Source organism: Vitis vinifera, chromosome 13 (assembly GCF_030704535.1).
Source record: "Vitis vinifera cultivar Pinot Noir 40024 chromosome 13, ASM3070453v1".
NCBI classification, from domain to species: domain Eukaryota; kingdom Viridiplantae; phylum Streptophyta; class Magnoliopsida; order Vitales; family Vitaceae; genus Vitis; species Vitis vinifera.
Genome location: NC_081817.1, coordinates 25,977,896 through 25,990,355, shown reverse-complemented (window position 1 = coordinate 25,990,355; position 12,460 = coordinate 25,977,896). Strand labels below are relative to the sequence as shown.

The 12,460-nt window shown below is 31.5% G+C and overlaps 1 protein-coding gene across 1 annotated transcript; it reads right to left on the bottom strand.

The window, feature by feature from the left end:
- Positions 1 to 6,291: 6,291 nt before the first annotated feature.
- HT17 (putative hexose transporter) lies at positions 6,292 to 8,561 on the bottom strand. Its single transcript, XM_059742101.1, has 4 exons — positions 8,432 to 8,561; positions 7,847 to 8,166; positions 6,959 to 7,585; positions 6,292 to 6,853 (listed from the first exon to the last, which is right to left on the bottom strand). The coding sequence occupies exons 1-4, from the start codon at positions 8,547 to 8,549 to the stop codon at positions 6,398 to 6,400; spliced, it is 1,521 nt and encodes a 506-aa protein (XP_059598084.1). The 5' UTR covers positions 8,550 to 8,561; the 3' UTR covers positions 6,292 to 6,397.
- Positions 8,562 to 12,460: the final 3,899 nt, after the last annotated feature.

Genomic DNA, 12,460 nt, shown 5'->3' with positions numbered 1-12,460 from the left:
GAGAGTCATCTTAATCTCCAAAGTCCTCAAGTCGTGTCTTTCATTATTTGGTAGCCCCTTTTCCCTAAAGTCTCAATGTTATTCGTCTCCAAAAAAATGCTCACCAAAAGATGTCCTCTCCCATCTCAAATTCTCCAACATCCCTAAGTCTCCTCAAACACTATGCAATAACATGATCCCCCTAATGGATTTTAAATTCTGACCCCATGGCCTCCACAAATAGAGAGAGAAAAAAAAAAAACAGAAAACAGAGTATAACCCAAGAAGTGCTAAGCAAGCAAACAAACTACTAAATCAGGTCCCTTTTATGTTTTAATCAAATGGTCAGAAACAAGTGAAAGAAACAATCGGCAAAAGCATGATTCTTGCGCATCAAGTTCAAAGATATCAAAATAAGAAAAAGGAAAACCAAAAACAGAGCAAACATGCAAACAACAAGTTTTAGCGAAACCTTCCTGTGACCCTTAATGTCCACACTAAATAACAAACAAAATCAAAAGATTAGCAAAAAAAAAAAAAGAAGAGAGAGAGAGAGAGAAGGAATGCATGGTAATCAAAATGAACTAGAAACTTACGACAACCATACTTGTAACAACTCCTCCGAAATCATGTTGACTAGCCTTTAAGTAAGGTGCATCCCTTCCTCTAGTTGATAAAATAGCCAACCCTTCTTTTTTCTCCTTCAAACACCCTCTCCTTGATTTTTCTTTTTGTTTCCTTTTTCTTTTTCTTTCTCACAACTCTCTAATGTCTTTTTTCCTAGCCCAATCACTCCCTCTTTCTTAATGTCGTGGGTGTATTCTTGAAGAAATTTGATTCTTTTTCTGAAATTTGTACCCCTTTCACTACTACAAAAATAATTTATGGTGTCACTTTTAAAATAATGACACCATATGACTTAAAATTCATAAAGATGACACATCATGTAAAAATTTTCAATTAGGATAGATGATATTAATTTTAATTTTATAGTGTCAGATTTCTGATTCGTTCCCAATTGGTGTCTCAGCTGATTCGTGTCCTCTCAATGGTCCCTGACAGTGGTGCCATTTGATTCATGTCCAGTTGGTGTCTTGATTTCAGTCCTCAGACGGGAGCAATCAACAAAATTTATAACCTATTACACCATGTGCTAGGATAGCCTTAGCTAGCATAGCATAGTGGCTCTAGGGTCGTTCACTGGAATGGGTTTTCACTTCACAATTGATATTAATTCAAAGATGAATTGGTGCCTTTTCATTTCAAGGTTAGCTTTAAAAGAAAACATAAAGATGTTTGAATGAAAAAAGGTTTGGTTTTAAACTAACCAAAAATAGTAATTGATTTTACTTACAAAGAAAAGTGTTTCTTGGAGTTTAGATCACCAGGCTCATATTCCTCATACAAAAAGGGAGTTCCGGTCACTTGTTTCTTTTCCTCGCATTAGAGAATTAACATATAGTTAATTCTCTAACCGATGTTGTACAGATGCTTCCCATTAATGGGTTCAAACACTAAATCCTTCTCACTGATGCAACTTGCAATGGCTCGTGCCTCTCACCTAGCATTTTCCATTCAAGGTGATCTTTAACCTTGGATTACCCGTCTCAAGCTCGCAAGAGATAAGTAATGGATGTCTCCTTAGAGTCCAAAAGCTTACCAAGTGTTGGCTATGCTAGAAAATCCTACCTCTAAACCACCTCCCAAAGGCTCGCAAGAGATAAACAAGTGCATCTCAATGGATGGAGATCACGTGCCTTACCAAGTGTTGGCCCAGGTGAGTTAAAGGCTTTTTAAGTTAACTAAAAAGATAAAAACCATTAACGGGTCACACTTTCTCTTCATTAATAACTAAAACAACAAAACTTCCAATTTATGCATGAAGAACTTACCCGGCTTTCTTCACTCCAAGAAACGAAGAGCCTAGCCACTCATCCTCTGAGGAAAAATCCTCAGAGTTTGATTGGCTAGAAAGAAAAAGAACGAGAAAACAAATATATATATAAGAAACAGAGCAAGTGCTCTGTTCGTCGATTCCATATATATGATTTTACATCATATATATGTATATCGTCCTCCCCTTTGTAAAGGAAATTACAAACTATATATAAAAGGTTATTCACCCCTTGTTCTTACTTAAAGACTAAGGAATCCTATGATAGGTGGATTACAAGGAGAGTTTGGGGATTTAGACAACAAATATCTAAAGCAAAATATCTCAAAATATCTCAAAATGTCGGTCGGAAATATCAGGAAGCTTCAGGAGAACACTGTTGCACTGTATACTGAGAGAAAAACTCTCCGGGTAAGCGCTGTCTGAGGATCCGGATATGTCTGACCAGAGAAGTTGAAACGTCCTCCTCTCCTATCCGGCTGTGAGATATCCGGATGTGAAATGTCGGCGGACGGAACGTCCTCCTTTTCCATCCAGTTGTGAGATATCCGCGCCGCCAGGCTATTCGGATCAACTCCATCCGGATGCCCCCGGATGGAAGGAGCTATGTCGCAAGGGGGACCATCAGCGTGTGCAAGGTGTAGGGACCCCTCTTCCAGATGACACGGAGCGCGCAAGGCTATCCGGATCAACTCCATCCGGATTCCCAAAGAAGACATGTGGCGCGCTCTCCTATCTGAACTCCCTCAGGGAGAAGCACACGGCTCTCTTGAATATCTCACCCGAACGAGAGTATTTCCTATCCGGATATGTTGTCCGGATCATTGACTTTCGCCGCCATCCTGTCCGGATACCCTGTCCGGACATCTTTTACTCCTTGCATTCCGGATTTGCTTATGGCAAAGGACTTCAAAGCTTCGGTTCTTCATGTTTCTAAGCTTTCCATTGCTTTGCCATGGATTCCAAAGAACTCTCCTCAATCTCTGATTGCTTTGGTGATCAAAAAGCTAACAAAACACCAAAACTTAACACAATTTGATTAGAATTGATTGCAAAGGTCCTTAATATGTTAATTGGGTTAAAAGGTGATAACTACTACTCAAAAGTGTTTATAAGAGTTAATTACAAGCTATGAAATAGCACTTTTTGAGTAGTAATCAATTTCGAAAAGTGACACCATATAAAATAAAATTTTTTAAATATTATAATTTAATGGGCCCACTTTGAGAATAATGATAGTATATGAAAAAACTCATTATTTCCACATACCCACAATCCAAAAAAAATCTCATTCCATAACCTTAACCATAATTTTCTTCTACCTCTTCTCACACCCACAGTTAACACACAACTACTTTTCTCTACTTCGTGGACTCTTAGGTAACCCAAAATTTCTTAGATCTATCATTTTCATTCTTTTTATTAATACCAAAATCTTTATTAGCACAATTGATTTACATTGATTGATTTGGTATATCTGTAATGTGGATTGTGTAAATAGTGTTTTTTTTTTTTTTGAGTTGTAGGAAAGTAAAAATTAGGTTTAACATTCCACCATATCTTCTATTTCATCGTTAAGTCCATAAACCCCAAAATGAATGAAAATAAGATAAATGAATGATTTTTTAATATCTTTCATACTCAGAAGGAGGGATAAACATTTTACTGTATGAAATTTTCTTTATGGGACTTTATGTTTGTTTTTTAGGAATAATATAGTATATTGTGATGAGGATATGTATCGGTGATATTTGAAAATTAATATTTTAGAAAAATATTCTCAATATTGTCATCTCCCGCAGAAAGAAAAATGAAATAGTTTCCATGTAATGTTGGAGTTGGTTTGGAATGTTGGAATTAATAATGAGAAATTAATTTTATTTTTTATTTATTAATGTAAATGAATTGTTTTTTAAAATTTAAATAGGAATGAAAAATTTTATAATTATAAAAATGATCAAATCTTATATTTTGATTTTTTTTTTTAATTCTTTTACATGCTATTATGGTTAATATCTCATCTTGTTCTATTCATATTTTTTCTATTCTTAAAGTATGTTTTTTTTTTCTACCTTCTTTTTTTATTGTTTTTATATGCATTGAGCAAAATTTAGAGTAATTTGAGATTGATGATGAAATTTCCCTTTCAAAGTTAGAAAATTTCTATAAAATCCTTTTATTATATAAATTTTCCTTCCATAAAACTTTTTTTTTTTTAAGAAGAAGAAGATGTTTTATAATTTTCTTTTGATTTTCTATGAAATTTCCTTTAATCAAACTATTTGTTTATTTTCTAAGAATATTATAGTATGTTGTGATGAAGATATGGTTGGTCATATTTGGAAAATAATTTTTGAGAAAATTATTCTCAATATTGTCATCTCCCTCAAAAGGATTCTAAAAATACGTTTTATTTTTGTCTTCTTTTCTTATTGTTTTTATATGCATTGATCAAACTTTGGAGTAATTTGAGATTGATGATAAAATTTTCCTTTCAAGGTTAGGAAATTTTCATAAAATTCGTTTATTACAAAAAAAAATTCCAATCCCTTCCATAAAACTCTTCCTTTTCTTCATTTATCTTTTTTGTTTTTTTGAAAAAGATGTTTGATAATTTATTAATCTAAAGAATAATACAATTAAAAAAATTAAAATATTGAATATCTTTTCCTTTGATGTTTTTAATTTTTTATTATTTTTATTTGAACATATTTTCATATCCAAATTTTTTATTAATTATTTTAATTAGAAAAATTAAATATCAATTAGAGTTATGACTGAAAAATCAATAATTTTTTTAAATGTTCTTTAATTCTTTTTCATACTAATTTTTCTCTTAACATTTTTTAAGGAAAATTTTATCATCAATCTATAATTACTCCAAAATTTGGTCAATGCATATAAAAACAATAAGAAAAAAAGGTAAAAATAAAATATATTTTTAGAATCCTTTTGCGGAAGATAACAATATTGAGAATAATTTTCTCAAAATTATTTTCCAAATATGACCAACCAATATCTTCATCACAACATACTATAACATTATTAGAAAATAAACATAGCAAATAAACAAACAGTTTGATTAAAGGAAATTGCATAGAAAATCCAAAGAAATTTATAAAACATCTTCTTAAAAAGAAAAAAAAATGAAGAGTTTTATGGAAGGAATTGAAAAAATTTATGTAATAAAAGGATTTTATAAAAATTTTATAACCTTGAAAGGGAAATTTTATCATTAATCTCAAATTACTCTAAATTTTGGTCAACGTGTATAAAAACAATAAGGAAAGAAGGTAAAAACAAAAAACAAAAAACATATTTAAGAATAGAAAAAATATTAATAGAACAAGATAAGATATTAACCATAATACCATGTAAAAGAATTAAAAAAAATCAAAATATAAGATTTCATCATTTTTATGATTATAAAATTTTTCATTCCTATATAAACTTTAAAAAACAATTCATTTACATTAATAAATAAATAAATAAAATTAATTTATCATTGTTAATTCCAACATTTCAAACCAACTCTAACATGATATGGAAACTATTTTATTTTTCCTTTTGTGAGAGATGACAATATCGAGAATAATTTTCTAAAAAATTATTTTTAAAATATCACTGATACATATCCTCATCACAATATACTATACTATTTCTAGAAAACAAACAAAAAGTCTCATTAAAGGAAATTTCTTATAAGATCAAAAGAAAATTTCATACGATAAAATGTTTATCTCTTATTCTAAGTATAAAGGATATTAAAAAAATCATTCATTTATTTTATTTTCATTCATTTTGAGGTTTATGGGTTTAACTATGAAACAAAAGATATGATGGAATGTTAAACCTAATTTTTACTTTCCTACAACACAATAAAAAAAAACATTATTTATACAATCCACATTACAGATATACCAAATAAATGAATATAAATCAATTGTGCTAATAAAGATTTTGAAATTAATAAAATAAAATAAAATGAAAATGATAGATTTAAGAGATTTTAGATTACCTAAGAGTCCACGAAATAGAGAAGGACAATTTTGTGTTAACTATGAGTATGAGAAGAGGTAAAAGAAAATTATGGTTAAGGCTATAGAACGAAATTTTTTTGGATTGTGGGTATATGGAAACAATAAGTTTTTTATATAATATCATTATTCTCAAAGTGGACCCATTAAGGTATAATATTTTAAATTTTTTATTATATATGGTATCACTTTTCGAAAACTAACACTATAAACTTAAAATTAATATCATGTATCCTAATTAAAAAATTTTATATGATGTCTCACCTTTATGGATTTTAAGCCATATGATATCATTATTTTAAAAGTGACATCATAAAAAGTGACACATTACATTATTTTTGTAGTATTGATGCTTCCAACACTGTATATACAATCATTTACATTCAGATTGATAAAGGGCTCTACCCATGCATGAGAACAAAAACAATCTTTCGGAGTAGTCGTCCCACATTTGTGGCCAAAAAGGAAATATTTTTCTATGCAATCGTCATATGATCATCCCAACATTTTTTACGCCTTCTTTACCATCATAATCATCCATGAATCTCTTCCAGACCGGGTGCTGCTTCCACACCCTCTCAACCATGGCATCAATCGGCACATTCTTTGTCTCGGGCAACAGGAATAACACGAACAACCCCATGACCACTATCCAAGCAGCAAAGAAGAAAAATATGAAGGCACGCATGTGGCACATCATCGACAAGAATGCCTGAGCAATGATGAAGGTGAAGAGCATGTTGGAGCTCACTGCACATGCAAACCCGGAAGTTCTTATCTCCAGAGGAAAAGTTTCGCTGGGTATCAACCAACCAAGAGGACCCCATGACCATGCAAAGGACATAACAAACAAACACACTAGCACCACCACAAGCCCTGCTAGTCCTTCGTCCAGAGAGTTCGAACCTTTCAAATGAACTAGTAGGATTGCTCCAATTGCAGTCTGCAACATATAGCATTGCAAATGATCCACGGTCAATACCAATATGTGAACAGGCTACTTGGAAAACTTAAGAAAAAGCAGGGTTATGCCAATTCAATACATCACCTGGCTTATGAACATCTGGACGCAAGCTTGGAGAAGCAGTTTCCTCCTCCCGACCCTGTCAACACCATAGATCGAGACCAACGTGCTGAAAACATTCACAAGTCCGGTGATGACAGAGGACAACAAAGATGCGTCATTCTTAAACCCGACGGTTTGAAACAAAACCGGTGCATAAAACATGATAGCATTGATCCCCGTAAACTGCTGAAACACTTGCATCATAACGCCAATGATTAGTGGGGGCATGCTAGAGCGCTTCATGAGTGTCTTGAATGGATCCTTGACCTCTCGTGCTGCCTCGCAAGCCATTTTAATCTGTTCAAACTCCGCATCAACATCTTCTACTCCCCTTATCTTCTTAAGCGTCGATAGCCCTTGAGATTCTTGATTACGCTCGACCAGGCTCGCCGGTGTTTCAATGATGACCACAGAGCCTACAAATAGGAAGGCAGCCGGAAGGGATGCAAGGCCTAAAGACAGTCTCCATCCCCATGGATGAATCTTGGACGCGCCATAGTTTACCAAATTTGCGAACAAAATCCCTATTGTAATGAAGAGTTGGAAGAGAATGTTTACAGCTCCTCGATGCTGGACTGGTGCAATCTCCGACAAAAATAGAGGAACAGCCTACAAAATTTTCAAGATGTTGATGTAATTAGTTATAATTAGCAGTCCATGCTGGTGTTTCATACCTTCAAAGCAATGCCTAGCATTTGATGATCGAAAATCTCGACGATGTGAATCCAACAAAAAAACGGTTCGTAATTTCGATTTATGATTCGAAAGTTACGACAATTTAAAGCAGTAGTGCGCGAAAAATTGATGATTTTAATGCGAAAAGGAGAAGGATGATGATAAAAACTGTTGTAACTGGTGCAACATTAATACCTCATTGCCAAAGCCCACCCCAACACCTAGAAGAACCCTGGCAAGGATGATCATCCAAATTCGTTGAGCGGCCGCGCTCAAGAGACTGCCACACAAGAAAAAGGCAGATGCCACGAAAATCGTGGGCTTTCGACCCAATTTGGAGCACATCTTTGAGGCAGCAAAGCTGGAAACGAGAGCAGCAAGATAGAGTGAAGATGTGAAAAGCTGAAGGTATTGATTGTCATACTTGCAGTAGTTGTCTTCCTTCGCACGAAGCTTTCTTTGATAAACGGCCGGAAAGAACTTGATGAGGAAGTCATCCATGGCCGTCACTCCACCTGCCACACCCATGACAACAATGATTTAAACGTAAGCTGCTGGATTACATCTTCAATGCTTTAAAAATCGCTACTGTCATCCAGTGGTTTGAACTACTAATTCATTATAGGATCATGCTGACAAATTGAAAAACATCCAAGGATTGGAATTGAATTATACCATCATCTTCAAAGGCACGCTTTAGATTACCAAGAGAAAGCTCATAAAAATAAAATAAAATCGGAATAATGAATGAATGACTTAACACATGCAAGCATTTTGCACCTGAAATTCCGATGTCGTAGCCGAACATCAGGCCTCCACAGGCCGCTAGAACCCAACAAACTACCACATAAACGGTGATTTTCGATTCAAAGCTACCAACCTTTTCGATCTTTGTCATCTTTGCCTTTTTCAATAATAAAATCAATCACACCACATAAAAGGAAAAACCAAAAGACACGAAGTTCAACTCACGGTAAAGAGATACAAAGAGAGTGGGAAAATTGAATGAGCGAGATTACAAATCCAGAAGTGTGAATTTTATAGTCAAGCATTTCACTAATTTGAGATTTTGCTAAAATTGTTAAAAGACTCTCTGGATAAATTAGACAGGTAATGCTGACACGAAAGTTGTGAGTTGGGACCAGAGGGGATTTTGAAGATCTTTATGTGGCAAAATAAAAGTTACAAAGTAGTTTTTCTTTAAATAGGTTGTTGGCGATTTAATTGAGTGTGGAAAATATTAGGTTGGATGGGTCGATGCTTTAATTTTAAGTCCCCTTACTTTACTTCAAGAAATTTCCCCTCTACGACCAAAATCCTACACATCTTTCAATCAATAAAGTAAAAAAAAAAATTAGAGAAACATCCTTTCTAAATTTAGACATTCAAAACTCCAAATCTCTTGTTTTTGGTCACTTAGATTTTTATGTTAGGCAATAACTGATTTATAACTGTCTCAAATGTTTATCCACATTTCTTTCAAACCAAAATATATACCCATATTTCATAAATTAACATCAACCTTACCTAATACCATTTACCTTCACATCTTCTACAAAACCATTCAATGACATTACTTGCAATTTCTAAGATTAGTTCTAATTTCCCACTCGTAAAAACCATAATTGAAATTATTGAAAAGGCTTTTCAAGAAAATGAGGACCATTGACTCCTTTTTATCCACTATATTCATCTTCCAATAATCAATTTTCATTTCCAAACTATGTATGTGCCTTCAACTCTTCTTCAAAATCCGTGCCAGTGTAATTGTGGAGCAGCATTTTCTATGAGCATCTCCACTAGATTGATGAGACCTGCTTATGATTAAGGTTAAAAATTTTATTTTTGTTAAAACTTGAAGTCGCCACTTACTTTTATTTATTTTTAAAAAGGAAATCAAGTAAGAAAAAAACCCCTAAAATGACCCTTGATTTTTGGAAAACTTGTCTACAAAAAACCCACGTCTTGGTCTAAGGATTAGGTTACCTATTAGGAAGGTACCTTTAAAGAGGTAGCACCTTTGTAAGCCCTAAGAAGGTCTCTACTAACTTAGTTTAGGGAAATCAGGCAATTAGTAAGTTGATCATAGATATTTAGATGGGCTAAGATGATTTCAAAATTCTACTATTACTATCATGTCAAACAAGAATTCAAAGCACAATCATAAAGAAATGATAGTATGAGTACCTGAACCGTAACTTAAGCCCTATCACAAGACATAAATGGTTAGTTAAAAAAAATAAGACACGGAACTTGTATTTTACCCTAGTCTCTTTAATCATAAATGGCAAGTGAAACAAGCAATAAAAAATAAAAATAAAAAGATATTCTAAACATGTTGACAATTACATTCAAAGTAATACATAATGATCATACATAACGCAAAACATAATTTATGGAATTAAGATGTGAAGGGAAGAAGCGTACCTGAATAACATACAATGCGCTTCCATAAGACATGGGGGGTTAGATAAAAATTATAGTAATAAATAATAAAAGAAATAAATCCTAGCATGTTTGGTGTCCAAATAGCATAGCAAAAATTATCAGAGTACATAGAATCATCAATTATCACATACATCTTATATATAATTTCTAGAAAAAATTAATGGTTACGATTACAACAACTAGCAAAAGTGGCAACAAAGATGAGTTTTGAAAAGATTTTTTTATGTTGGGGTTCCATCAAATTTCCATTCAATATCCATAAGTTTAACTTGGGTATTCTCATTATCTTGGGAGCACAAGTTCAAACATATGTTAAGAAGAAAAAAAAAAGTTTTTGGAAAACCAAGAAAAAATAGTGCAACTTGGATAAAACTGAGTTGCATATTTTTAAAAGAAAGTGAGATTTTTGCCCTAAAAACCTAGAATGGATTTCTTTAAAAGTTTTTAAATGATCTGAATTCCTTTGAAAAATGATTTTAGGAAAGCAAAATGAACCATGTGAATCAATAATTCCAAAACATTGATACAAAATAGACATTTTTTTATTTATAACTTCAAAGAGTTTTGAGAACAAGAGAAAATAAACTTGGATCACCTTTTTTGCTACCTTTCATTTGGAATCAAGGAGCCTTATTGGTGATGGAAGGAAATTCATTTTTACAAAAAGAAAAAAAAGAATTTTTACTCAATCCAAAAAAACCAATTAGATAATTTTAAAATGATTACAACTCAAACAAATATTCTATTTGAATTATTGAATCAAAAAATTTTAAAACAAATAAATAAGATTCGATTCAAAACTATTATTATTATTTTTTTAATTCAAACTACAAATTAAATATCAAGGGATCAATCAAAATACTAACCAAAATTCCAAAAGCAAGTAAATTAAGATAAGATCTAATAAAAAATTAATGAGCTCAACACATAAACTTAGTATCATGGAATCTATTAGATTAATTTACCAAAACCCAAAAAGCTGTAAACTGAAATATGATAAATAGCGAATTAAAGTTAACAAACCTAGAACATGAAAGTTATAACTCGAGATCATCTAAAACTAATCAATTAAAATTCTAGAAAACATGCAAACCAAATACAATGGATCCAAAACTAGATGAACTTAGAACATCAAAATAATGACATGAGGTTAAAAACACTAATAAAAAAAATTAAATAAATAAATAAATAAAAACTGACTAAACATGATGAATCAAAACTAAAATTAATAAGCTTAAAAAAAATGAATATAATAGCACGAGTTCACTCAAACTAGTAAACTATGAAAAAAAATATGATCTAAAATTGGACCAATTAAAAATCAAAGTTAACAAACTCAAGATATGGACAAAAAGACATGGAATCAATGATAATGACATGGAATCAAATAAAATCCTAAAACCACACATAAGTCAAATAGGATGAATCTAAAAACTAAAATTAAAAATTAACGACTTTTGAAACTCACCTCAATTTTTTTTTGAAATTGATGTCGTCTTCACGTTGCCAAACTCAAGCCATGTGCATTGATTAACTCACTTTAAATTTCAACAACTAGATTACACACATATGCAACCACTTTTCCTCTTGAATTATAAATAACTTTCAGCCATGGAATCACCCACACATGCGACCACAATTCCACTTGAACCAAACTGAATTTTTACCCATGGAATCATGGACGCATGCATGCAGCCATAATCCACTTGTAGTCTCAATTCATGGCTGCATTTCCATTGATTTTGCAATAAAAAATTCAGCCACCAGAGAACCATTGGATGGTGGCAAGGATAAAACATTGGAAATTACGGATATATCGGTAATTTGATTTTATGGATATATCGGATATATCGGTGAATATTTTGAAAAAAAAATATCGATAAACGTAAAACTGATCAAAATTTATAAAAGTATAAGAAAAACTTCATAAAAATGTAATTAGAAATATAATAGATATTTTAAAATTGTTTTATTAAAGAATCTGATATAAGTATAATATGATTTATTATATTTGATAATAATATCGTATGCATCGATAAAAATATGAATTTTATAAGCGTACATTTATTATTAAATTATATCAAATATTATTTCATAATAATATTATGATGTTTGATTATATTATGTCTAATTTTAAAATATATATTAATATTAAAATTATGATCCATTTAATTCAATTATATTAAATGATATAAAATAAATTATGATATATGTATAATTTTTTTAATATTTAATTAATTTATTAATGATATTTAAAACTCTATGAAGAAAATTATTATGATAATTTTTATATTTTTGGTAATCAATTAAAAGAAATTTTGGTATTTAATTATAAAATAATTATAATTAATTTTCTCTCTA

Excerpts from the sequence above, each read along its gene's own strand:
- HT17 (XM_059742101.1), bottom strand. The coding sequence starts at position 8,549 with ATGACAAAGATCGAAAAGGTTGGTAGCTTTGAATCGAAAATCACCGTT. Across the intron at positions 7,586-7,846 it reads GGGTGGGCTTTGGCAATGAG|GCTGTTCCTCTATTTTTGTC; the intron begins GTATTAATGTTG and ends AAAATTTTGTAG. Across the intron at positions 6,854-6,958 it reads TCCAGATGTTCATAAGCCAG|ACTGCAATTGGAGCAATCCT; the intron begins GTGATGTATTGA and ends TATATGTTGCAG.